Source organism: Erinaceus europaeus, chromosome 12, assembly GCF_950295315.1.
Source record: "Erinaceus europaeus chromosome 12, mEriEur2.1, whole genome shotgun sequence".
NCBI classification, from domain to species: Eukaryota; Metazoa; Chordata; class Mammalia; order Eulipotyphla; family Erinaceidae; genus Erinaceus; species Erinaceus europaeus.
The window spans coordinates 85,710,561-85,737,868 of NC_080173.1; the positions used below are offsets into that span (position 1 = coordinate 85,710,561).

General features: G+C 46.2%; 1 protein-coding gene and 1 non-coding gene across 2 annotated transcripts in view; one reads left to right on the top strand and one right to left on the bottom strand.

The window, feature by feature from the left end:
* The window catches only part of POLR2A (RNA polymerase II subunit A), a 32,499-nt gene extending 13,839 nt beyond the window's left edge, over window positions 1-18,660 (top strand). The window contains exons 2-29 of the mRNA XM_007522059.2: window positions 1,903-2,035; window positions 2,183-2,319; window positions 2,410-2,583; window positions 2,696-2,977; window positions 3,252-3,413; window positions 3,553-3,773; window positions 3,947-4,079; window positions 4,292-4,416; window positions 4,505-4,715; window positions 7,043-7,252; window positions 7,337-7,505; window positions 7,820-7,914; window positions 8,077-8,280; window positions 8,431-8,653; window positions 9,478-9,661; window positions 9,879-10,050; window positions 10,135-10,240; window positions 10,333-10,538; window positions 13,254-13,478; window positions 13,593-13,839; window positions 14,126-14,226; window positions 15,319-15,423; window positions 15,497-15,679; window positions 15,930-16,133; window positions 16,315-16,501; window positions 16,590-16,703; window positions 16,842-16,991; window positions 17,094-18,660. Coding sequence (XP_007522121.2) covers window positions 1,903-2,035; window positions 2,183-2,319; window positions 2,410-2,583; window positions 2,696-2,977; window positions 3,252-3,413; window positions 3,553-3,773; window positions 3,947-4,079; window positions 4,292-4,416; window positions 4,505-4,715; window positions 7,043-7,252; window positions 7,337-7,505; window positions 7,820-7,914; window positions 8,077-8,280; window positions 8,431-8,653; window positions 9,478-9,661; window positions 9,879-10,050; window positions 10,135-10,240; window positions 10,333-10,538; window positions 13,254-13,478; window positions 13,593-13,839; window positions 14,126-14,226; window positions 15,319-15,423; window positions 15,497-15,679; window positions 15,930-16,133; window positions 16,315-16,501; window positions 16,590-16,703; window positions 16,842-16,991; window positions 17,094-18,250 — 5,820 coding nt within the window. The 3' untranslated portion in view covers window positions 18,251-18,660. The remainder of the gene's footprint in view (window positions 1-1,902; window positions 2,036-2,182; window positions 2,320-2,409; window positions 2,584-2,695; window positions 2,978-3,251; window positions 3,414-3,552; window positions 3,774-3,946; window positions 4,080-4,291; window positions 4,417-4,504; window positions 4,716-7,042; window positions 7,253-7,336; window positions 7,506-7,819; window positions 7,915-8,076; window positions 8,281-8,430; window positions 8,654-9,477; window positions 9,662-9,878; window positions 10,051-10,134; window positions 10,241-10,332; window positions 10,539-13,253; window positions 13,479-13,592; window positions 13,840-14,125; window positions 14,227-15,318; window positions 15,424-15,496; window positions 15,680-15,929; window positions 16,134-16,314; window positions 16,502-16,589; window positions 16,704-16,841; window positions 16,992-17,093) is intronic.
* On the bottom strand, window positions 11,780-11,887 carry LOC132542257 (U6 spliceosomal RNA). The gene has a single exon (XR_009553359.1). It is a non-coding gene; the product is annotated as a U6 spliceosomal RNA (small nuclear RNA).
* Window positions 18,661-27,308: the final 8,648 nt, after the last annotated feature.

Below are 27,308 nucleotides of genomic sequence, written 5' to 3' on the forward strand. Positions count from 1 at the left end.
GGGGAGCCGGGGGCTCGAACCGGGATCCTTATGCCGGTCCTTGCGCTTTGCGCCACGTGCGCTTAACCCGCTGTGCTACCACCCAACTCCCCCTTTCTTTTCTTTCCTTTTTTCCTTTTTTCTTCTTCCTTTTTTTTTTTTTTTTTTTTTTGGTGGTGCAGGGTGTTGAACTTGGTACCTTTAGTACCTCAGACATGAAAGATATTTTACATAACCACTATACTATCTACCCTTATCTCTTGCCCCTTGATTAATTTTTTTTTTTTTATTTGTTAATGAGAGAAAGAACCAGAGCGTGACTCTGACTTAATTGATGCTGGGTGTCAAATGTTTGTAAGACCTGCATTCTACCCACTGTATCACTTCCTGGACTGCTTGACTGTTTTAAGGTTTTGTTTTGCTTTTTTTTTTTTTTTTTTTTTTTTCTTTTGCCTCCAGGGTTATTGCTGGGGCTCGGTGCCTACACTACAAATCCACTGCTCCTGGAGGCTATTTTTCCCTTTTTTGTTGCCCTTGTTATTGCTGCTGCTGGATAGGACAGAGAGAGGGAGAGACAGATAAACACCTGCAGACCCGTTTGTGAAGCAACCCTCCTGCAGGTGGGGAGCTGGGGGCTGGAATCAGAACCAGCATACGCATGGCCAGGGATTGTACTCAGGCACTCATGCTTGAAAGTCCGATACATTATCCTCTACACCACCTCCCAGGCTACTGTGCACACAGACCTGGGTGCAACCCTCCACCTGCAGGGAGGATGCTTCACAAGTTTCTCTGTCTCTCCCTATCTCTCCTGCCCGGCTGCATTCCTATCTTTTCTATTAAATTAAAAAGGGGGGGGGGGAGGTTGCTGGGAGCAGTGCCAGCCTTGAGGCCCAGTGATAACCCTGGTGGCAGTAAAAGGAAAAATGGAGGTGGGGGCTGGGGATATAGTATAGTGGTGATGTAACAAAGCTCTCATGCCTCAGGCAGTAGAATCTGGGAAGATTCAATGCCCAGCACTTTTTTTTTTTTTGCTTCCAGGGTACTGATGGGGCTCAGTACTGTACCACAAATCCACTGTTCCTGGAGGCTATTTTTTCCCATTCTTGTTGCCCTTGTTGTTGTTACTGTTATTATTGCTGTTGTTGTTGGATAGGACAGAAAAATCAAGGGAGATGGGGAAGACAGGGGGAGAGAAAGACAGACACCTGCAGACCTGCTTCACTGCCTGTGAAGTGACTCCCCTGCAGGTGGGGAACCTGGGGCTGGGACCAGGATCCTTATGCCGGTCCTGTGCTTTGTGCCATTTGCACTTAACCCTTGGTGCTACCGCCTGGCCCCTAACCCAGCACTGTCTTAAGCCAGAGCCTGGCAGTGTTCTCTTGAGAGAGAGAGAGAGATTTATTCTTTATTTCATGAAATAGAGAAAGCAGGAGCAGAGGGAGAGAGTGAACTTGGGACCTCATGTTTATGAGTCCAGAGCTCTAATACTGTGCTGCCTCCCAGGCTGGGTTTCTTTTTACTTGTTTCTGTAATTGGGAAAAAGAGACCCAGACCAAAGCACTACTCCATCATTTCATATGGTGCCAGGGATTGACATTTGAGTTATTTCCTGGGTCCAAACTTTTCTGTGTGTGTGTAAATTCAATGGATGTCAGTGATTTGGGATTCAGCCTAAAGAGTTGTTCAAGGTTTATGTTTCAAGTTTATGTGGAGCCAGGATCAACTGTGGTCTAGTCTGCATACCCCTCCTACTCACTGAGTTAAGTATACACTGACCAGCACTTCCCTCCACAAACCTGGTCCTCCACCCCCAGACTAAACTTGGTTAGTCCTTCTGTAAGTAGTTAGGGTACTTTGAGGCCTTCGTATAATTCTCTCCAGCTGTGAATCCTGTTGAGTTGTATTCTTTCTTTTCTGCAGAAGCGAATGTCTGTGACAGAAGGTGGTATCAGATACCCAGAGACAACTGAAGGAGGCCGCCCCAAGCTTGGGGGGCTGATGGATCCCAGACAGGGGGTAATTGAGAGGACTGGACGCTGCCAGACATGTGCAGGTGAGTGCTGAGGGCTGGCTTGGGTTCCTGAAAGGTGGGAGAGAAGATTGAGTCCTTAGAACCTGGCCTGGACACCAGGCTGGGCACCAGGCAGTCGGCAGTCTCTGAGGTGAGAGCTGGGAGAAATGTGTCATGATATTTTCACAGGAAACATGACAGAGTGTCCTGGTCACTTTGGTCACATTGAACTGGCTAAACCCGTATTCCACGTGGGCTTTCTGGTGAAGACAATGAAAGTTTTGCGCTGTGTCTGCTTCTTCTGTTCCAAATTGCTTGTGGACTCTGTAAGTTGGGGAAGGACCTGGCCTGGGGGAGGACGATGTGGTGGGTAACAGGGAAGCAGGCCTAACTGACTCTGCTCTGCATGTTACCAGAACAACCCAAAGATCAAGGACATTTTGGCTAAGTCGAAGGGACAGCCCAAGAAGCGTCTCACACATGTCTATGACCTCTGCAAAGGCAAGAACATCTGTGAAGGTGGGGAAGAAATGGACAACAAGTTTGGTGTGGAGCAGCCTGAGGGTGATGAGGATCTGACCAAAGAAAAGGTAGTTGGGGCTGACTGAGTCTGTGGGAGGCAGGGGTGCCAGGAGGTGACTCTGGGGGGCTGGAGGGAACCAGAGCCAAATCAGCCTGTGACAGCTTCTCTTTTCTCTGAAGGGTCATGGTGGCTGTGGGCGGTACCAACCCAGGATCCGGCGCTCAGGCTTGGAACTCTATGCAGAGTGGAAGCACGTGAATGAGGACTCTCAGGAGAAGAAGATCCTGCTGAGTCCTGAAAGAGTGCATGAGATCTTCAAACGAATCTCGGATGAGGAATGCTTTGTGCTGGGCATGGAACCCCGCTACGCCCGCCCCGAGTGGATGATTGTCACAGTGCTGCCTGTGCCTCCCCTCTCTGTGCGGCCTGCTGTGGTGATGCAGGGCTCTGCTCGAAACCAGGTCAGTGACTTCAGCCGGATGTCAGGGTGTCTGAGGAGAGGGAGCCCTTGGGTGTCTGGAGCCAGTGGTGGCCTACAGTGTGCATGGACGATGGACAGATCATCTGGGTCTGGAAATGCCCTGGCTATGTGGCCATCTGAGGGTCACAGAGCTGCTTCTGTACCTGTGACGTGAGAGCCCAGACCCTGCCTCCCAGGGTGACACAAGGGTGCAGGTTGCTTCTGGTGCTGGCATACAGATGCTGAGTGCTGAGGTGGCTGGTTTCCTAATGCAGGATGACTTGACTCACAAACTGGCTGACATTGTGAAGATCAACAATCAGCTTCGGCGGAACGAGCAGAATGGTGCAGCAGCCCATGTCATCGCAGAGGACGTGAAGCTCCTCCAGTTCCACGTGGCCACCATGGTGGACAATGAGCTGCCTGGCTTGCCCCGCGTAAGTCACTGCCCATGTCCTGTGCCTGAGCGAAAAAAGAGTCCGGACCAGGGTGGGAAGCTTCCACGGGCCATTCAAGCCCTAGAGGACAGGCCGGTGCTGACTGTGGTGTGCTCCCCCGCCCTGTGTTTTCTTACAGGCCATGCAGAAATCTGGCCGTCCTCTCAAGTCCCTAAAGCAGCGGCTGAAGGGCAAGGAAGGCCGAGTGCGAGGGAACCTGATGGGCAAGCGAGTGGACTTCTCTGCCCGCACTGTGATCACCCCCGACCCCAACCTCTCCATTGACCAGGTTGGCGTGCCTCGCTCCATTGCCGCCAACATGACCTTTGCAGAGATTGTCACCCCCTTCAACATTGACAGGTGTATTTCAGTTCAGAAACTCTACCTGGAGTGGCTGGAGGGATTTGCGGGTAATGAGCGTGGAGGCATCTCTGAAGCTTAGACGTTTGGGCTTCAACTTGAGAATTTGGGGTAAGGGTGGTGATTGGGCATTTGGGGTGGCGTTTTGTTTATCACACCTCTTTCCTTCTTAGACTTCAGGAGTTGGTGCGCAGGGGGAATAGCCAGTACCCTGGGGCCAAGTACATCATCCGAGACAATGGAGACCGAATTGACCTGCGTTTCCACCCCAAGCCCAGTGACCTTCACCTCCAAACTGGCTATAAGGCATGTAATAGGCTAAGGCCTCTCTGACTCGCCTCTCCAGGAAGCTGTCTCTGACATTTAGTCCAAGACGTGGCACAAAAGATGAGGTCACTTCACTTTGAAGTAACACTTCAGTATCATCCATCACCATCTACTTCCAAAACAAAAAAGTATTTGGATGTACTTATTTGATCATTACCCATTTGCTAAGACTTCATCTTTCATTCTCCTAGGTGGAACGACACATGTGTGATGGTGACATTGTTATCTTCAACCGCCAGCCAACTTTGCACAAAATGTCCATGATGGGCCATCGGGTCCGCATCCTGCCCTGGTCTACTTTTCGTTTGAATCTTAGGTCAGTTCTGGCTGAGAAAGGTGGGTCAGGACTGGCTTCTCCCTGCAGGTTCAGCTGAGGCCATATTCCTGATTGTCTCTCACTGCAGTGTGACAACTCCTTACAATGCTGACTTCGATGGAGATGAGATGAACTTGCACCTGCCTCAGTCTCTGGAGACTCGAGCAGAGATCCAGGAGCTTGCCATGGTGCCACGCATGATTGTCACTCCCCAGAGCAATCGCCCTGTCATGGGCATTGTGCAGGACACACTTACTGCAGTGCGCAAGTTCACAAAGAGAGACGTCTTCCTGGAGCGGGTATGTGGTCCTCAGGAGGAAGCTTGGCTTGGGCAGCAGAGTAGTCTGAGGGCATCGAGGCAAGGAAGGGGGGAACAACTGTAATCTCAGCTCTGCTTGACCAGTATGTAAGAATGCCTTTTTTTGTGAGACAGGAGAGGGGATTAGGGAAGATCAGAGACCAAAATACATATATGAATTTAGCTCCCTATTTAATTCCTTTTTCTGTTAACTTTTTTTTTTTTTTTTTTTTAACCAGAGCACTGTTTTCAGCTCTGGCATATGGTGATCTGGGGGACTGAACCTGGGACTTTAGAGCCTCAGGCATAAGAGTCTTTTAACTTTGTAATATTTTTTATAAATATATTTTTAAATGTTTATTCCCTTTTGTTGCCCTTGTTTTGTTATTGTAGTTATTATTGTTGTTATTGATGTTATCGTTGTTGGACAGAGAGAAGGGGAAGACGGGGAGAGAAAGATACCTGCAGACCTGCTTCACCGCTTGTGAAGCGACTCTCCCTGCAGATGGGGAGCTGAGGGCTCAAACTGGGATCCTTGCACATGTAACATGTTTGCTCAACCAGGTGTGCTACCACCTGATTCCCACAGTGAAATTTTTATTAAATATTAAAAAAATGAAAAAACACTTTGTAAAGAAGATTTATCGTACCAGGGAGAAAGCTTAATGATTGTGCAGACAACTTTCACGTCTGGAGTTCCAAGGTCCCAGATTCAACCCCCAGCATCACCATAAACCAAAGCTGAGTAGTGCTCTGGTTAAGAAATATGTATTGTCCTCCGAAAGGATGACAGAGGACCTAGTGGGGTGTTGTATTGTTATATGGAAAACTGGGAAACTGTACATATTATGCATGTACAAACTATTATATTTACTGTCAAATGTAAAACATTAATTCCCCAATAAAGAATCAAAAAAAAATTTCAAATTAAAAAAAAAAAGAAATATGTATTGTGGGGGCCAGGCAGTGGCACACCTGGTTAAGTGCACACATTACTGTGCCAAGGACCCAGATTCAAGTCCTGGTCCCTACCTGCAGGGACAGAGCTTCATGAGTGGTGAAGCAGTGCAGTAGGTGTCTGTCTCTCTTCCTCTCTGTTTCCCCCTCCCCTCAATTTTTCTGTCTCTACCCAATAATAAATTAAGTAAATAAATATTAAAACATTATATATAATGAGGATAAGAGTAGATAACATGGGAGTCGGGCTGTAGCGCAGCGGTTTAAGCACAGGTGGCGCAAAGCACAAGGACTGGCATAAGGATCCCGGTTCGAACCCCAGCTCCCCACCTGCAGGGGAGTCGCTTCACAGGCGGTGAAGCAGGTCTGCAGGTGTCTATGTTTCTCTCCTCCTCTCTGTCTTCCCCTCTTCTCTCCATTTCTCTCTGTCCTATCCAACAACGACAACAACAATAATAGCTACAACAACAACAACAAAAAAAACAAGGGCAACAAAAGGGAATAAATAAAATAAATATTAAAAAATTAAAAAAAAAAAAGAGTAGATAACATAAAAGACTCATGCCTAAGGTTCCAAAGTCCTAAGTTCAATCCCCTGTACCACTATAAGCCAGAGTTGAGCAGGGCTCTGGTTAAAAAAAAAAAAAAAAAGTACTATGAAGAAAAAAGAAAGAAATGTATGTGACCCAGGTTGAAGTCTGGCCCTCACCACGCTGAAAGAAGCTTCAGTGCTACGGTCTTTTTTTCTCTTTGCCTCACTGTCTCTATCTTAAACTATGAAAAGTAAATAAGTTTTATTCACATAGATGGAGAGCACTACTCAGATTTGATGGTGCCTGGAATTTGAATCTGGAGCCTCAGTTGTGCAGCTCTTGTGTTCTTTCTTTATTCCCTTTTGCTGCCCTTGTTCTGTTGTCACAGTTATTGTTGCTGCTGTTATTGATGTCGTTGTTGCCCCTGTTGTTTTTCATTGTTGTTGTAGTTATTACTGTTGTTACTGGCGTTGTTGTTGTTGGATAGGACAGCGAGAAATGGAGAGAGGAGGGGAAGACAGAAAAGGGGAGAGAAAGACAGACACCTGCAGACCTGCTTCACTGCTTGTGAAGCGACTCCCCTGCAGGTGGGGAGCTGGGCCTCAAACCGGGATCCTTACGCCCGTCCTCGTGCTTTGCGCTACCTGCGCTTAACCCGCTGAGCTACCGCCCGACTCCCAGCTTTTGTGTTCTAAGGCTGAATTTTCTCTTGTCCCTCAAAACACTTTACCTCCAAAGTCTGTCTTTTTATTTTGTGTAGAAAAGCCTTCCCTGACATTCCTTTGAGGTAATATTTACTGTTCTGACTTTTTGTCTCTCTTGCTCTTTATCTCACCAGGGTGAAGTGATGAACCTCTTAATGTTTCTGTCTACATGGGATGGGAAGGTCCCACAGCCAGCCATCCTCAAGCCCCGACCTCTCTGGACAGGCAAACAGATCTTCTCTCTCATCATACCAGGCCACATCAACTGTATCCGCACTCATAGTACACATCCCGACGATGAAGACAGCGGCCCATACAAGCACATCTCTCCTGGGGACACCAAGGTACTTCAGGGCTTTCTGACGTGTGAACACAACATTGGAACACGGGAGCTAGAAAGGGACCTTGAGCTGGTGCTTTATCTGCAGGTGGTGGTGGAGAACGGGGAGCTAATCATGGGCATCCTGTGTAAGAAGTCTCTGGGCACATCAGCGGGATCCCTGGTCCACATCTCGTACCTGGAGATGGGTCATGACATTACTCGTCTCTTCTACTCTAATATTCAGACTGTTATTAACAACTGGCTCCTCATTGAGGGTAAGTATAGAGGCCCTTCCACATCCTCTAAATCCTGAGTCTTTATCTTTTCTTGTTTTTTTAATTCTTTCCCCCTTCCCTGGAGTTCGGAGCACTGCTTGGCACTAGCTTATGCTGGTGCTAGGAACTGTACCTAAGAGCTTATAAAGCTTCTGGCGCAAAAGTCTTTTGGTATAACCGTTATGCTATCTCCCTACCCCACTTCCCCCTTTCCCTTCTTGGATTTGGTGTTAGCATACCAGCCCTCTGGACTGTGAATCACTGCTTCTTAAGAATTCCAAAAGGGTGTTGCTGATGCTTCTCCTTATCTCTAGGTCATACTATTGGCATTGGGGACTCCATTGCTGACTCCAAGACATACCAGGACATTCAGAACACTATTAAAAAGGCCAAACAAGATGTAATAGAGGTAAGAGGAAAGACTGGGCAAAAACAAATAAGCTGTAGAGATTTTGAACATCAGCAAGAACAAGAGGAGAGGAGTGTATGAGTCGGAGGGAACAGGAATAGAGCAAACAGGAATAGAGCAGGGCTTAGTGTTCTCCCTGATATCTGCCTCCTTTGCATCCAGGTCATAGAGAAAGCTCACAATAATGAGCTGGAACCCACCCCAGGAAACACTCTGCGGCAGACCTTTGAGAATCAAGTGAACCGCATTCTCAATGATGCCCGAGATAAGACCGGCTCCTCTGCCCAGAAGTCTCTCTCTGAGTACAACAACTTTAAGTCTATGGTGGTGTCTGGGGCGAAAGGTTCCAAGATCAACATTTCACAGGTAGGAGCCTTGTCTTTATCTAGAGATGATGTCAGTGAAGGTTGGAAAGAGAAAATAAGGTGTAGGGGTGTGTTGTGGCAGGAGGCTTAGGAGAGAGAAATGCAAATTCGTACGCCTATTCTCATGCACTGCGGCATGTCTGTATGCTAGGTCATTGCTGTCGTGGGGCAACAGAATGTGGAAGGCAAGCGGATTCCATTTGGATTCAAGCACCGGACTCTGCCTCATTTCATCAAGGATGATTATGGGCCTGAGAGCCGAGGCTTTGTAGAAAACTCCTACTTGGCTGGCCTCACACCCACTGAGTTCTTCTTCCATGCCATGGGGGGTCGTGAGGGGCTCATCGACACAGCTGTCAAGACTGCTGAGACTGGTAAGACCTTCTTTATAGGGCCCTTGCATGGATTGGCACTAGGAAGTGTGTCTTGACTGAGAAGTCACTGGGGGGAGGCTAGGAGGAGGAGTTCTTAACACTAAAGGTTTATATTCCCAGAAGTGTGATTCTGACATGAATGGAAAGAGCTCAAGAGTTGGAAATACTGTTGTTCATGTTGCTATTAATATATGACATCCCGGGGTATAGTAGTAAAAAACCTCAGTCATTCCTAACCTGTCACATGAGGTGAGGGGTTGGACTCTTGATGGGCCTTGCTTCATCTCATGATGAACCTAGACCTGACTTTGATTAGTAGGCCTTAGGGATGACTGCTACTAGCTACTCTTCAAAAGATCAGGTGAGTTAAGGCTCTAACTTGGCCAGAAAGGCTTTTCATAAGTCAAGGAAGAATCTTCAGGGTTTTAACCATTTTAAAAATATTTATTTATTCCCTTTTGTTGCCCTTGTTTTTTAATTGTTATTATTATTGTTATTTTTTAATATTCCCTTTTGTTGCCCTTGTTGTTTTATTGTTGTAGTTATTATTGCTGTCTTTGTTGTTGGATAGGACAGAGAAATGGAGAGAGGAGGGGAAGACAGAGAGGGGGAGAGAAAGACAGACACCTGCAGACCTGCTTCACCGCCTGTGAAGCGACTCCCCTGCAGGTGGGGAGCCGGGGGCTCGAACCGGGATCCTTACACCGTTCCTTGCGCTTTGCGCCACCTGTGCTTAACCCGCTGTGCTACCTCCCAACTCCCAAATCTTTAGTTTTCTTACCCTCTTCTTGCATTGGGCCTCACAGTTGATGACCTCTTTTCAGGTTACATCCAGCGGAGGCTGATCAAGTCCATGGAGTCAGTGATGGTGAAATATGATGCAACTGTTCGGAACTCCATCAATCAAGTGGTGCAGCTCCGATATGGCGAGGATGGCCTGGCAGGCGAGAGTGTTGAGTTCCAGAACCTGGCTACCCTTAAGCCTTCCAACAAGGCTTTTGAGAAGAAGTGAGGAGGTGGCAGGCGGGTGGTGGTTATTTTGGTTTGTTTTTTTTTTATTTGCCCCTGGGGCTCGGGGTAAGAGATAGCCTGGGACGTGTATTGCTGTGATCCTTACCTATTTCCCATATCTCTGAAAGTCACTGCTTAGGGGCTTCAGACTGTTCCTTGTTGGGTATGTGCCCCAGGACCCACGTCTCTTAAATACACCCCCGCCTGCCTTCAGGTTCCGCTTTGATTATACCAACGAGAGGGCCCTTCGGCGCACTCTGCAGGAGGATCTGGTGAAGGACGTGCTGAGCAATGCACATATTCAGAACGAACTGGAGAGAGAATTTGAGCGGATGCGTGAGGATCGGGAAGTGCTCAGGGTCATCTTCCCAACTGGAGACAGCAAGGTAGACCCAAGTGTGCCGGTCGGGCGGCTGAGCTGGAGGCCGCTGCCCCTGAGGCTGCTGAGGCTTGTGCTCCTCCTGCCCTAGGTCGTGCTTCCCTGTAACCTGCTGCGCATGATCTGGAACGCTCAGAAAATCTTCCACATCAACCCTCGTCTTCCCTCTGACCTGCACCCCATCAAGGTGGTAGAGGGTGAGCACCTGCTTTGGGACCTCCAGACCACGGTGGAGGACAGGTATCTGCTCAGTGTGGTCCTCAACTGCTTCTTCTCCACTATCCCCCAGGAGTCAGAGAGCTGAGCAAGAAGCTAGTGATCGTGAATGGGGACGACCCACTGAGCCGGCAGGCGCAGGAGAATGCCACGCTGCTTTTCAACATCCACCTGCGCTCCACGCTGTGCTCCCGCCGCATGGCTGAGGAGTTTCGCCTCAGTGGAGAGGCCTTCGACTGGCTGCTTGGTGAGATCGAATCCAAGTTCAACCAGGCAATTGTAAGTGTGCTGCATTCCTCAGCATGTTATCTATCACCTTTACCTTTTATGTCCTTTGAGGACAGCCCACCTCTGTCTAGAATTGCCTGGTAATAGTGTTCCCTCACTGTGCACCCAGCCTCACGTGAGGGGCCTTATATCTCTGTACCTTAGCATCAGTGACCCACATACAAGGCTTGTTAATTCCATGATGCAGAAACAAAAATAACCTAAAAGAGATGATGTGACTATTGTGTGATGATCATGTCAGAAATAAGGGGTGGGGGCTGGGTGGTGGCTCAGCAGGTTAAGCGCACATGTCACGAAATGTAAGGACTGGCCTATGGATCCCAGTTCGAGCCCCCGGCTCCCCACCCGCAAGGGAGGGCCGTCAGTTCACAGGTGGTGAAGCCGGTCTGCAAGTGTCTATCTTTCTCTCATCTTCTCTAGCTTCCCCATCTCTCTGGATTTCTCTGTCCTATCCAACAACAATAACAACAACGATAAACAAGGGCAGCAAAAGGGATAAAATAGCCTCCAGGAACAGCAGATTCATAGTGCAGGCTCCAAGGCCCATTGATAACCCTGGAGGCAAAAACAAAAAAAGGTGGGGGTGGGGTGGGGAGCATGACTGGGATATGAACTAGATAGATGCACTATTCATTATTAAACTGCCTGTTGTGTGCGGAATTCTGATTTGGGGAACTGAAGGGCTAGGTAGGAAAAATACACGTTAGAATATACTGTCACTGTCTTTAAGGATCTTACAATGTAATGAAGAGAGAATAGTCTAGCTATGGGCATGCAATGTTAAGTAATGTTAAATGTTTAAATAATACTGTCAAATGGCAGTAATCCCAAAACAATTTATAGATTCAACACAATCCCTATCAAGTTCCAGTTGTCTTTGCAGAAGTTTCTAAGATGATTCTAAAATTCATGTGGAAATGCAAGGAACAGAGAGTAGGGAAAACAATCTTGAAAGTGAGCAAAGTTGGAGAATTCATACTTCCTGACTCAGAAATTACTGCAGAGCTACACTAAATGTGCTCTTAACAAAGATAAGGTGGGCCTTGTTCTCATACTGCTTCTACTGCTTCCCTGGGTAAAGGCGAGACCTATAATCCAGCCTGCCTGGTCACACAGCTCCTCCCTGTGAAGAGGAAGCTTGGGTCTTATTCATGGACTTCAGCATTAAAAACCCAAATAAATCCCACAAGTACCATTTTTCTTCAGCTAGAAATTCTATTATTATTATTATTTTGTGAATGGAATGCTTCACGAATTTGCATGTCATCCTTACAAAGGGGCCATGCTAATAATCTTATGTATCGTTCCAATTTTAGTATATGTGCTGCTTAAGCAAGCACTCAGCTAGAAATTCTAGTAAGGTCAAAGTGCATCAGAAAATTTTATTTAAAATACTACCTAACCATAATTCTGTCCGTCACTTCCATTCCCATTTCAGCTATGTTTTTATTGTGTTGTTGGAAAAGTCAGAAAGCATTTTTTCATAAAAAATATGTCATGATTTTTCTGACAACCTATTTCCTTATATATTACCAAGTTGAAATATTCAGCATTTAAAAAAAAATTATGGAATCTGTCATTTGCATTTACATGGATGATCCTAGAGATTAATATGCTTCATGAAAGAAGTCAAGACCAGGAGCTCTACTCAGCAGAATAGAGCTCAGGACTTTATGCTTGAGAGTATCATCATAGGCCAGAGATGAGCAGTACTCTGGTCTCACCCATTTGGAAAAAAAGTGGGATTGGCCAGTAGCACAGCAGGTTAAGTGCAAGTGGTGCAAAGCACAAGGACTGGCTCAAGGATCCCCGGCTCACCACCTGCAGGGGAGTCACTTCACAGGCGGTGAAGCAGGTCTGCCGGTGTCTATCTTTCTCTCCCCATCTCTGTCTTCCCCTCCTCTCTCCATTTCTCTCTGTCCTATTCAGCAACAACACCAATAATAACAAGAATAACCACAACAACCAGGGCAACAAAAGGGGAAAAAATAGCCACCGAAAGCAGTGGATTCGTAACGTAGGCACAAGCCCCAGCAATAACCCTGGAGGCAAAAAAAAAAAAAAAAAAAGGTTGTTTCAGGTCAAACTGGAAACACATTTTTTTTTACCTACATGTGTGGAAGGAACAAAACAATTTTGATAAAATCTAGTTATTTTTGCTGTTGCTTCTTAAATTAACTTTTGGTGTCATATCTAAGAATCCATTGCCTAGTCCAAGATCATGAATATTTGCCCATGTTTTCTTCTCTTTTTTTTTTTTATTTACCAGAACACTACTCAGCTCTGGCTTATGGTGGTACAAGGGACTGAACCTGGGACTTTGGAGCCTCCATGAGTCGCTTTGCATAGTCATTATGTTGTTTACTCCCACTCTACAACTTCGTTTTAAAAATTCATTTATGAGGAGAAGAGAGAACCAGAGTACCACTAAGGCATTTGCATACTGAGATCTCGAATTTGGGGCCTCGTGCTTGAGAGTGCTGTGCTTCACCCCCTGCACAGCCCAGACCATTTCTTGGTTTTGTCAGAGGCTGTAGCATTATTCCAGCATATAGTGCTCAGGGTGGAAACTAGGACCTCAGACTCTCAAAGCAAGTACTCTGCCCACGGAGTCACTTCCTCAGCCTCCCTGATCGCGTCTTGTTTTCATTCATCAGAAGAGAGGAAATTGCTTTTTCTGATGCTAGCTTTTCTCTTGTTTTGTAGGCCCATCCTGGGGAAATGGTGGGAGCTCTGGCTGCACAGTCCCTTGGAGAACCTGCCACCCAGATGACATTGAACACCTTCCATTACGCTGGTGTGTCTGCAAAGAATGTGACACTGGGTGTGCCTCGACTTAAGGAGCTCATCAACATTTCCAAAAAGCCAAAGACCCCCTCACTCACTGTCTTTCTCCTGGGCCAGTCTGCTCGGGATGCCGAAAGAGCCAAGGTAGCTGTTGGGCTGATGGGTTTCCTGCCGAAAGAAGAATTTGGGATTCCCTCTACTGAAGAGGCGTTTGGGGCCTCCCAAATGCCTGTGTCATGAATCCTTCTTTGTTTCTAGGACATTCTGTGTCGCTTGGAACATACAACGTTAAGGAAAGTGACTGCCAACACAGCCATCTACTATGACCCCAACCCCCAGAGCACAGTGGTAGCAGAGGATCAGGAGTGGGTGAATGTCTACTATGAAATGCCTGACTTTGATGTAGCCCGGATCTCTCCCTGGCTTTTGCGTGTGGAGTTGGACCGGAAGCACATGACTGACCGGAAGCTGACCATGGAGCAGATTGCAGAGAAGATTAATGCTGGTAAGCCTAGTGGGCTAACCCAGCTTAGGGAGTCCTGCCAGGGCTCCCCCCACACACTTTTTTTCCCCCAACACTGCACCCTAGTTCCCGGTGGGTTGACCACCCCACCATTTGCACCAGTCCTGTTCTTCCAAGACAACTTCTTTCGCTTCCCGTCCCAGTTTCCAGAAGAGTTCTGTGAGGAGGGGAAGTGAAAGCTGCCATAAGGGGAGAGCTGCTGCTGAGCTGAGCAGTAACCCAGGAGCAGGTCTACTAGATGCAGGACTTACGGTTCTTTCCCTACCAGGTTTTGGAGATGACTTGAATTGCATCTTTAATGATGACAATGCAGAGAAGCTTGTGCTCCGTATTCGAATCATGAACAGTGATGAAAACAAGATGCAAGAGGTAAATGACTCAAATTAAAAAAAAAAAAAGTGTAGCCTTTGTAATCTGAAGTAGTGGCCATATATTGATAGATTTATTAAATCAGAGGCTATTAAACTGGGGTTGTATCCCCCTAGCTCTGACACTTGGCTCTATCCTCCTTTCCAGACCAGGACAGGGATCAGAAATAGGGCCAGATCAGACAGTGTGATCCTAGGAGAAGTGGCATAACAAGACCCGAGGAACTGACCAGTGGCTTCACTGCTGGGTGGGGCTCCTGAAAACTTATTTGGCGGTTATGGGCGCCTGGTACTCTGGTAATGAAAGTCAAGAAGTCGTGCACGAAGACAGACCAGTGGTGGCACAATGGACTTCGTGCCTGAGGCACCAGATGTCCCAGGTTCCATCCCAGGCACCCTCATAAGTGAGAGAGCTGGGAAGTGCTCTGGTAGAAAAGAGAAAAAGGAGGGCCCAGGTGGTGGCGCACCTGGCTAAGTGCTCAGCATTGCAATGCTCAAGGACCCAGGTTCAAGCCCCTGGTCTCTAACTGCAAGAGGAAAGATTCACAAGTGAAGCAGGGCTGCAGGTGTCTGTCTGTGTCCTCAATTTCTCTCTCTATCCAATTATAAACAATAATATTTAAAAAGAGAGAGGAAGGGAAAAAAGACTTTAGAACTTAAGAATATTGAACTGTCGGAGTAGGTGAGGCAGTTTGATTGTTTGATGGAATACAGTATAGCTTCACTAAATGATGCCATTTGTAAAGGCAGCAGCAGCTTGGGCAAATCTTTGTGAGTACTAGACCGGTGGGAAAAGTGCTGTGAGCCTTATTGCAGCCCTTGGAGTGTGTGTGTACACACACACACACACACACACACACACACACACACGGAAATTGTGTTAGGAAGGTGGGGCATATGATGCCTTTTCTCAGGTTTCCTTTTAATGTGATTTTGTAAAAGTATGATTAAAAATAAATCCTACTGGACCTTGAGAACAAGAATCTGGGTCCCTGAAGAGACTGCAAAGGTCTTCAAGGCGGTTGTGGTTTGTGGTGAAAACTCAGGAAGAGACTAGAGGATTCCAGGAATGCTAAGGTCACTCTTGTGGCAGGAAGAAGAGGTGGTCGACAAGATGGATGACGATGTTTTCCTGCGCTGCATTGAGTCCAACATGCTGACAGACATGACCCTGCAGGGCATCGAGCAGATTAGCAAGGTTAGTACATCCTGCCAGCTCCCCTTTACACTCTCCGTTCTGCCCAGCCTGAGCTCACTCTGTCCCCCTCCAGGTGTACATGCACTTGCCGCAAACAGACAACAAGAAGAAGATCATTATCACAGAGGATGGGGAATTCAAGGCCCTGCAGGAGTGGATCCTGGAGACTGATGGTGTGAGCTTGATGCGGGTGCTGAGTGAAAAGGACGTAGACCCTGTGCGCACCACATCCAATGACATTGTGGAGATCTTCACGGTAAGCCCTGCAGCCCTTCCGTCTTCTCTAGATTGCTCTGCATTGAGACCCCTTGAGTCCCTGAGCAGTTGGCATATTCTAGCCTGTGCACTCAGGGCATTTCCTCGGAAAGATTTTTTTATGCCTGAATTCCCTTTTGAGTTTAGGTTTTATTGGTTCCTAACTGTCCGTTTGGAACTGGGTGATGTGAGGAGCTAGGAAGAGAGCAGAGCTCCCTCGTCTTGACCCTCTACCCCCACTGCCATGCCAGGTGCTGGGCATTGAAGCTGTGCGGAAGGCCCTGGAGCGGGAGCTGTACCATGTTATCTCCTTTGATGGCTCTTACGTCAACTACCGGCACTTGGCTCTTCTATGTGATACCATGACCTGTCGAGGCCACTTGATGGCTATCACCCGTCATGGAGTCAACCGCCAGGACACTGGACCTCTCATGAAGTGCTCCTTTGAGGAAACGGTATTGGCATGGTTGAGCAGGGTGGTAGAAAAGGAAGGAAGCAGGACCTCACCAGAGTGGACGTGTGGTGGGCAGTAGTACAGTGCTTCCTGTGTGGGGCAGTGGGCTGCAGTTACCGTGGAGTAGCGGAGGCCACTTCTTATGCAGGGCTAATGGCGCCTGTCTCCTCACTGTCATTCAGGTGGATGTGCTTATGGAAGCAGCTGCACATGGGGAGAGTGACCCCATGAAAGGGGTGTCTGAGAACATCATGCTGGGCCAGCTAGCGCCGGCTGGCACCGGCTGTTTTGACCTTCTGCTCGATGCAGAGAAGTGCAAGTACGGCATGGAGATCCCCACCAACATTCCCGGCTTGGGGGCTGCTGGACGTGAGTACACAGACTTCGGCTTCAGGAAAGCTGGCTGGGTCTGAGAAGGGGAAGAGGTGTCCTGATGACTCTTTGTGTCTCTTTGCAGCCACTGGCATGTTCTTTGGCTCAGCACCCAGTCCCATGGGAGGAATTTCTCCTGCTATGACACCCTGGAACCAGGGTGCAACCCCAGCCTACTGTGCCTGGTCACCTAGTGTTGGTGAGTAACCTGACTCGGGTTTGGAGAGTGCTGGTGCTCTAGGTGGAATCACGAAAGGTAGCTGTGTTGAAATGCTATGGGCAGGGGCAGATGTGGGACTTCAGCTTTGATGACTTTAACCAATGTCTCTTTTTTCAGCGAGCGGAATGACGCCAGGAGCAGCTGGCTTCTCTCCCAGTGCTGCTTCAGATGCCAGCGGCTTCAGCCCTGGCTACTCTCCTGCTTGGTCTCCTACTCCGGGCTCCCCTGGCTCCCCAGGCCCCTCAAGCCCATACATCCCCTCACCAAGTGAGTTGTCCCTGGCCTGTCAGGACCAAGCCCACTCCCCCCATGACCCTCCTTTCCAGGCAAGTCTCCCTCACGTGACTCCTTTTGGATTCTTTCCCACAGGTGGTGCCATGTCTCCCAGCTACTCACCGACATCACCTGCCTATGAGCCCCGCTCCCCTCAAGGCTATACACCCCAGAGTCCCTCTTACTCCCCCACTTCACCTTCATACTCCCCAACTTCTCCATCCTATTCTCCAACCAGTCCCAACTACAGTCCCACATCACCCAGCTACTCCCCGACCTCTCCCAGCTACTCCCCCACTTCTCCCAGCTACTCCCCTACCTCTCCCAGCTACTCCCCTACCTCTCCCAGCTACTCGCCAACTTCCCCGAGCTATTCGCCCACATCACCTAGCTACTCCCCTACCTCTCCCAGCTACTCCCCCACCTCTCCCAGCTACTCCCCAACTTCACCCAGCTACTCCCCAACTTCACCCAGCTATTCTCCGACCTCTCCCAGCTACTCGCCCACCTCCCCCAGCTATTCGCCGACCTCACCAAGCTACTCGCCCACCTCACCAAGTTACTCACCCACCAGCCCTAACTATTCTCCAACCAGTCCCAATTACACCCCGACGTCACCCAGCTATAGCCCGACGTCACCCAGCTACTCGCCTACTAGTCCCAACTATACGCCAACAAGCCCTAACTACAGCCCCACCTCGCCCAGCTACTCTCCCACCTCGCCCAGCTACTCCCCGACTTCGCCCAGCTACTCCCCTTCAAGTCCACGATACACACCACAGTCTCCAACCTACACCCCCAGCTCTCCCAGCTACAGCCCCAGCTCTCCCAGCTACAGCCCTACCTCTCCCAAGTACACCCCAACCAGCCCTTCCTACAGTCCCAGCTCCCCAGAGTATACCCCAACATCTCCCAAGTACTCTCCTACCAGCCCAAAATATTCACCCACTTCTCCCAAGTACTCGCCTACCAGCCCTACATACTCACCCACCACCCCAAAATACTCACCGACATCTCCTACTTACTCACCAACCTCTCCAGTCTATACCCCTACCTCCCCCAAGTACTCGCCCACTAGCCCCACATACTCACCCACTTCTCCCAAGTACTCGCCTACCAGCCCCACCTACTCGCCCACCTCCCCCAAGGGCTCTACCTACTCACCCACTTCTCCAGGCTACTCGCCCACCAGCCCCACTTACAGTCTCACCAGCCCAGCCATCAGCCCAGATGACAGCGACGAGGAGAACTGAGGGCAGCAGCGTGAAGGGCAGCTTCCACGTGGACTGCAGTCCCTCCCCTGCCTCCCGGACTGCAGTCGCCTTGTACATAGCGCCTTGTGGCAGGGTTCCCCCATTGAAGTTCTGGCTCCATTTCCAGTTGGACTTTTTGTCTTTTTCTCTACTTGTGCTGTCTCATAACCTACCTACCTGGCTGTGGTGTCCTTCCTTCCTTCCTTCCTTCCTTCTACCCCAGATTCTGTCTCCAGGTTGAGGGTCTCTCCTTGCCCTTAACTTGATTGGGGCTAAAGGATGTTTCAACTTCTTAGGGATGGTTCTGGGTTGTTACATCGGATCTAGGTGAAGAACAGAGCTAAAGCTGCCTTTTGTCTGTTATTTTATTTTTTGAAGTTTAAATAAAGTTTACTAATTTTGACCAAAAATGTGTACACTGAGTGCTTGATTGGGAGGCAAGACTACCTGGCCCTCTGCTCCCCACTCTGCTTTACCTGATCCACGCTTTAAAAAAAAAAAAAGGGAGTCGGGCTGTAGCGCAGCAGGTTAAGCGCTCGTGGTGCAAAGCGCAGGGACCGGCATAAAGATCCCAATTCGAGCCCCAGGCTCCCCACCTGCAGGGGAGTCACTTCACAGGCGATGAAGCAGGTCTGCCGGTGTCTATCTTTCTCTCCCCCTCTCTGTCTTCCCCTCCTCTCTCCATTTCTCTCTGTCCTATCTAACGATGAGAACAACAACAACAAAAAAAAAAGGGCAACAACAACAACAAAAAAGCATCAGGAAATGAGAGTAGACAGTACATTTGTCCTTTGAACAAACACCTGTGTAGTACCAGACATTGCTCTGACTGTCACCAAATGTGGCCCTTATCTGGCATCACAGCAATGTTGAACAAAAGCAACTTTTTACCTTGTTTGCTTGCTTTTGTTTGTTTCATGTGGCTCTCAGGAATGAACCTAGGGTTTCACATATTAACGTGGTGTCCCCACCTGAATTTTCTGTTTTTTACTTTGGGAGAGAGACATCGACAACTGTACAGCGCTGTCTGTGGTGCTTCCATACAGTGCTGGGGCTCAAAGCTAGGGTGATACCTCCAGGCCTATTTATTGATTTTAGTTAATTATACTTGTTTTCAGAGTCGGGTGGTAGCACAGCGGGTTAAGCAAAGGTGGCACAAAGCGCAAGGACCGGCATAAGGATCCCGGTTTGAGACCCCAGCTCCCCACCTGTAGGGGAGACTCTGGGAGGGCAGGTTGGGAGTGAAAAGGGTTACTGATGTGTCCTTATGCTAACAACCATACTGTGACCTACCCCCCCCCAATTAAAAACGTATACACACACATATACACATATAGTAATAGTAGGGGCTGGGGTGAGAGCTCCCTCTTATGGAATAGAATTTGTATACCTGGGAGTCGGGCAGTTGTGCAGCAGGTTAGGCGCACGTGGTGCAAAGCGCAAGAACGGTGCATGGATCCCAGTTCAAGCCCCAGCCTTCCCACCTGCAGGGAAGTCGCTTCACAGGTGGTGAAGTAGGTCTGCAGGTGTCTCTTTCTCTCCCCCACTCTGTCTTCCCCTCCTCTCTCCATTTTTTTCTGTCCTATCCAACAATGACGACATCAAGAACAACAGTAATAACTACAACAATAAAACAAGGACAACAAAAGGGAATATTTTTTTTTAAATTATACTTGTTTCTTTAGTGTATTCTTGTAAGAGAGAATGAGACCAGAGTACAGCATATAGTGTTAGAAATTTTTCTAGCACATGGTAGTAACAGAAATCAAATATGGGGCCTCAGGTATACAAGTTCTTTTTTTTTAAATTGTATTAATTTTAAATATTTTTGTTGCCCTTTTTTATTGTAGTTATTACTGTTGTTATTGATGTCATTGTTGAATAGGAGAGAGAGAAATGGAAAGAGGGAGGGGGAGAGGAAGAGAGACACCTACAGACCTGCTTCACCACCTGTGAAGCGACTTCCCTGCAGGTGGGGAGGCTGGGGCTTGAACTGGGATCCATGCACCGTTCTTGCGCTTTGCACCACGTGCGCCTAACCTGCTGCACAACTGCCCGACTCCCAGGTATACAAATTCTATTCCATAAGAGGGAGCTCTCACCCCAGCCCCTACTATTACTATATGTGTATATGTGTGTGTATACGTTTTTAATTGGGGGGGGGGGTAGGTCACAGTATGGTTGTTAGCATAAGGACACATCAGTAACCCTTTTCACTCCCAACCTGCCCTCCCAGAGTCTTTTGCTTTGGTTAGCCTCCCCTGCCCTGTCCAAAGTTTGCTCTGTGTTTCCTGAGTCCCACTTCTAAGTGAGGTCATCTGGTATTAAAAAAATAAGTATTTGTTTATGAGAGAGAGAAGTAAGGATCAGAGCATCACACTGGCAATATGGGCAGACCTCATACTTGGAGAGTCCCAACACATAATCCACTATACCTCTTCCCAGGTGGCTCCCCTTACTATGTTAATATGTAAGTTGAGGGGCAGGAAAGATAATATAATGGCTATGCAGACCGATTCTCATGCATGAAGCTCCAAGGTTCCAGTATTGATCTCCTGCACCACCATGGGCCAGAGCTGAGCAGTGCTGTGTATGTATGTATGTGTGTGTGTGAGAGAGAAATTTTGAAAATTAATAGATATAACACAGAACAAACAATCACACCAGAAGGCATATTTTTCTGGGGAGTTTTCTTACATTTTTCTCATATAAATTAAAGGGAAAAAAGTCTGCCAGGAGAGATGGAGTCACATAAGCTTAAAAAACAATACTACAGGGAGTCGGGGAATAGTGCAGCGGGCTAAGCGCAGGTGGCGCAAAGCACAAGGACTGCCGGCGGGAGAATCCCTGTTCGTTGGAGCCCCCGGCTCCCCACCTGCAGGAGAGTCGCTTCATAGTTGGTGAAGCAGGTCTGCAGGTGTCTATCTTTCTCTCCCCCTCTCTGTCTTCCCCTCCTCTCTCCATTTCTCTGTCTTATCCAACAACGACGACAATAACAACTACAATAAAACAAGGGCAACAAAAAGGGAACAAAATACTTTAAAAAAACAGTAAAATAAAAACAAATCCTGTTGAGATGTAACACTGCCTTCCCACATTTCACTGGCTGCGAAACCTGCCTTTCAGGGAGTAGCCAGGTGTAGTTCCGACGTACGGAGGACTAGCTATCAACAGGCAGGGAAAATACCATTCGGGTAAATAGTGTTATTTTATTTTTAAGTATTTTGTTTTATTTTTTTTTTTATTTTCGAGATGGATGAAGAGAGAGACACACATAGAGAACCAGCAGAGCGCTGCTCAGCTCTGGCTTATGGCGGTGCCTGGGATTGAACCTGGGCTTCTGTGCCTCAGGTATGAGAGTCTCTGCATAACTCTCTGGCTTACGGCGGTGCCTGGGATTGAGCCTGGGCTTCAGTGCCTCAGGTATGAGAGTCTCTGCATAACTCTCTGGCTTACGGCGGTGCCTGGGATTGAACCTGGGCTTCAGTGCCTCAGGTATGAGAGTCTCTGCATAACTCTCTGGCTTATGGCGGTGCCTGGGATTGAACCTGGGCTTCAGTGCCTCAGGTATGAGAGTCTCTGCATAACTCTCTGGCTTATGGTGGTGCCTGGGATTGAACCTGGGCTTCAGTGCCTCAGGTATGAGAGTCTCTGCATAACTCTCTGGCTTACGGCGGTGCCTGGGATTGAACCTGGGCTTCAGTGCCTCAGGTATGAGAGTCTCTGCATAACTGTTATGCTATCTACCCCCACCCTGTTTTTATTTTATTTTACTCTTTACAAAGCTTTATTTATTTTACCTCCAGGGTTATCGCTGGGGCTCAGTGCTGGCACTAGGAATCCACTGCTGCTCCTGGAGGACATTTTTTTTTTTACCTTTTTTGTTGCTTTTGTTTATCATTGTTGTGATTGTTGGATAGAAAACTTTAGTTTTTTAAATTGTCTTCATTACAAATGTATAAGTCTTAAGGAAGCCCCCCTTTTTTTGTAGATTGATCTTATGAGTGATATTTTCTTTTTTTTGGGGGGGGGGAATTAATGTTTTACATTCAACAGTAAGTACAATAGTTTGTACATGCAGAACATTCCCCAGTTTCCCATATAACAATACAACCCCCACTAGGTCCTCTGAATCCTCCCTGGACCTATATTCTTCCCACCCACCCACCCCAGAGTCTTTACTTTGGTGCGATACGCCAATTCCATTTCAGGTTCGACTTGTGTTTTCTTTTCTGATCTTGTTTTTCAACTTCTGCCTGACAGTGAGATCATCCCATATTCATCCTTCTGTTTCTGACTTATTTCACTCAACATGATTTTTTCAAGGTCCATCCAAGATCGGCTGAAAACGGTGAAGTCACCATTTTTTACAGCTGAGTACTATTCCATTGTGTATATATACCGTAACTTGCTCAGCCACTCATCTGTTGTTGAGTTGCTTCCAGGTTTTGGCTATTACAAATTGTGCTGCCAAGAACATATGTGTACACAGATCTTTTTGGATGGATATGTTGGGTTCCTTAGGATATATCCCCAGGAGAGGAATTGCAGGATCATAGGGTAGGTCCATTTCTAGCCTTCTGAGAGTTCTCCAGACTGTTCTCCACAGAGGTTGGACCAATTGACATTCCCACCAGCAGTGCATGAGGATTCCTTTGACCCCACACCCTCTCCAGCATTTGCTGCTGTTACCTTTTCTGATGTATGACATTCTCACAGGAGTGAAGTGGTATCTCCTTGTTGTCTTTATTTGCATTTCTCTGACAATCAGAGACTTGGAGCATTTTTTCATGTGTTTCTCAGCCTTTTGGATCTCTTCTGTGGTGAATATTCTGTCCAAGTCCTCCCCCCCATTTTTGGATGGGGTTATTTGTTGTCTTGTTGAGTTTGGCAAGCTCTTTATATATTTTGGTTATTAACCTCTTGTCTGATGTATGGCATGTAAAGATCTTCTCCCATTCTGTGAGGGGTCTCTTGGTTTGGGTAGTGGTTTCTTTTGCTGTGAAGAAGCTTTTTAATTGGATGTAGTCCCATAGGTTTATACTTGCCTTAGTCTTCTTTGTAATTGGATTCGTTTCACTGAAGATGTCTTTGAAATTTATGCGGAAAAGAGTTCTGCCAATATTTTCCTCTAAGTATCTGATAGTTTGTGGTCTAACATCCAAGTCCTTGATCCACTTGGAATTTACTTTTGTGTTTGGTGAAACACAGTGGTTCAGTTTCATTCTTCTGCATGTTTCAACCCATTGTTTCCAACACCATTTGTTGAAGAGACTCTGCTTTCTCCATGTAATAGTCTGAGCCCCTTTGTCAAAGATTAGATGTCCATAGGTGTGGAGCCTCATTTCTGGGCTCTCAATTCTATTCCACTGGTCAGTGTGTCTGTTCATGTTCCAGTACCACGCAGTTTTGATGACAATGGCCCTATAATACAGTTTGAGATCTGGGAGTGTGATGCCTCCAGTTCTGTGCTTTTTTTCTCAAGATTGTTTTGGCAATTCTAGGTCTTTTCTGGTTCCAGATAAACATTTGTAGCATTTGTTCTATTCTCCTAAACAATGTACTTGGGATCTTGATGGGGATAGCATTAAATTTGTAGATGGCTCTGGGTAGTATATTCATTTTGATGATGTTAATTCTTCCAACCCATGAACATGGAATATCTTTTCACTTCTTTGTGTCTTTTTCAATTTCCTTCAGTAGTGACTCATAATTTTCAGTATACAAGTCTTTCACTTCTTTGGTTAGGTTTATTCCAAGTATTTTATTGTATTAGTTGATATAGTAATAGGAATTGATTTCTGGATTTCAATTTCTTCTAGCTTAGTATTTGCATAGAGGAATGCCACTGACTTTTGAATGTTAATTTTGTAGCCTGACACCTTACTGTATTGCCTGATGATTTCCAAAAGCTTCTTGATAGATTCCTTAGGTTTTTCTGTGTATACTATCATGTCATCTGCAAATAAGGAGAGTTTGACTTCTTCTCTTCCAATCTGTATCCCTTTAATTCCTTGCTCCTGCCTGATTGCTATGGCAAGAACTTCCAACTCTATGTTGAATAGTAATGGTGATAGTGGGCAGCCCTGTCTAGTACCTGATCTGAGTGGAAATGTTTCCAGTTTTTCACCATTGAGTATGATGTTGGCTGTAGGTTTGCTATATATATAGACTCCACTATCTTGAGGAATTTTCCATCTATTCCCATTTTTTGTAGTGTTTTTTTTTTAAATAATTTATTTCTTTATTGGGGAATTAATGCTTTCTTTACATTCAGCAGTAAATACAATAGTTTGTACATGCATAACATTCCCCAGATTCCCATTTAACTTTTGTAGTGTTTTGATCATAAATGGATGTTGTATTTTGTCAAAGGCTTTCTCTGCATCTATTGATATGACCATGTGGTTTTTGGTCTTGCTTTTGTTGATGTGGTGGATCACGTTGATTGATTTACGCATACTAAACCAACCTTGCATGCCTGGGATAAACCCCACTTGGTCATGATGAACAATCTTTTTGATATACTGCTGTATCCGATTGGCTAGAATTTTGTTCAGTATTTTCGCATCTATGTTCATCAGAGATATTGGTCTGTAGTTTTCTTTTTTGGTTGTGTCCCTGTCTGCTTTTGGTATCAGGGTGATGTTGGCTTCATAGAAGCTGGCAGGGAGTATTCCAGTGTCTTCAATCTTCTGGAAGACTTTTAAAAGTAGAGGTATTAGTTCTATTTTGAAGGTTTTGTAGAATTCATTTGTAAAAACATCTGGTCCAGGACTTTTATTTTTGGGGAGATTTTTGATAACTGTTTCAATTTCATTAGCTGTGATGGGCCTGTTCATGTTATCCATTTCCTCTTTACTTAGCTTTGGAAGTTGGTAGGTATCTATGAAATCGTCCATTTCTTCCAGGTTCTCTAGCTTGGTGGCATATAGTTGTTCATAGAAGCCTCGCATGATATGTTGAATTTCTGCGGTGTCTGTTGTGATATCTCCTCTTTCATTTACTATCCGGTTTATTTGGGTCTTCTCCCTTTTTTGTTTTGTGAGTCTGGCTAAAGGTTTGTCGATTTTGTTCACTCTTTTGAAGAACCAACATTTACTTTCGTTGATCTTTTGTATGGTTTTCCTATTCTCAATGTTATTTATTTCTGCCCTAACTTTAGTGATTTCTGTCCCTCTGGTTGCTTTAGGGTTCCTTTGTTCTTCTTCTTCTAGGTCTCTAAGATGTGCAATCAGGCTGTTTATTTGTTTAAGATGTGCAATCAGCCTTTTTCTTGTTTCCTAATGTGTGCTTGTATAGCTATGAACTTCCCTCTCAGTACTGCCTTAGCTGTGTCCCAAATATTTTGATAGCTTGTGTCTTCATTTTCATTGAACTCTCGAAACATTTTGATTTCTTCCTTGATTTCCTCTTTGACCCAGAAGTTGTTAAGAAGTGTACTGTTGAGCTTCCACATTTTGGGACTGTTCCTAATCTTTTGTTGATTGTTAAGTGTTAGTTTAATTCCATTGTGGTCTGAGAAGATGCTTGGGATGTTTTCAATGCTCTTGAATTTGCTGATGCTGTCTTTGTGGCCTAATATATGGTCTATGCTTGAGAACGACCCATGTGGATTTGAGTAAAATGTGTATTCCAGTTTCTTGGGATGAATGACTCTGAAAATGTCCAATAGTTCTAGTTTATCTATCTCTTCATTTAGCTCCCTTATGTCTTTATTGATTTTCTGCCTGGATGATCTGTCAAGTTGAGAGAGTGGGGTGTTGAAATCCCCTACTATGATTGTGTTACTGTTAATATATTGCTGTAGCTCTTTCAGTAGACGTTTGATGTATTTAGATGGCTTCTCATTGGGTGCATAGATGTTAATAATTGTTAAGTCCTCTTGATTGACTGATCCTCTGAGCATTAAGTAGTGTCCATTCCTATCTTTTTTAATCTTATCTATTTTAAAGTCTATCATGTCAGATATGAGAATAGCTGTTCCTGCCCTTTTTTGTGGGCCATTGGCTTGTATGATAGTTTTCCATCCTTTCACTTTAAGTCTGTGTTTGTCTTGTTGAGTTAGGTGGGTTTCCTGTAGGCAGCATACTGTTGGGTTGTATTTTCTGATCCATCTTCCTACTGTGTGTCTTCTAATAAGTGAATTCAGGCCATTGACATTTATTGATATCAAAGATTGAAGATATTTTAACACCATTCTTGTAGAGTTTTAGAGTGTTCTGGTGTATGTCCTATTTATGATGGTCTGACTGTTTATAGAAGACCTTTCAGAACTTCTTTCAGGGCAGACTTGGTGATGGTTGATTCCTTCAACTGTTGCTTGTCTGAGAAGGTTTTGATGCCTCCATCTAGTCTGAATGACAGTCTATCAGGATACAGTAGTCTTGGTTGAAAGCCTTTCTCATTGAGCACTCGATAGATATCTTGCCATTCTCTTCTGGCCTGTAGTGTTTGTGTGGAGAAGTCTGCTGCTAATCTTATGGGTTTTCCTCTGTAGGTGACTCTTTTTTTTCTCTTGCAGCCTTCAGGATCCTTTCTTTATCCTTATTCCTTTCCATTCTAAATATGATGTGTCTTGGTGTCTTTAAGTCTGGGTTAATTCTGTTTGGGACCCTCTGGGCTTCTTGAATATGTCTTTGATGTTGTCTAAACTAGAGAAGTTTTCAGCTATTATGGCCTGAAGAATGCTTTCTTCCTCTCCCTCTCTTTCTTCCTCTGGTAAGCCAATAATGCTTATATATATATATTTTTTAATATCTGGCTCTTTCTCCTATTTTTCTCATTAATAAATAAATACAATATTTTTTTAAAAGCTTTTGTTAGGAGGCTGGGCACTGGCAAACTCAGTTGAGTTAACATGTTATAATTCAAGCCCCTGCTCCCTACCTGGAGGGGGGAAGCTTCATGAGTGGTTAAACAATGCTGCAGGTGTCTCTTTCTCTCTCCCTCTCTATCTCCCCTCTCTGATCTATCAAATAAAAATAAATTATTTTAAAAACCTTAAAGAAAGCTATTGTTAGAGCTGGTGAGATAGTGTAATGGTTATGCAATAAGC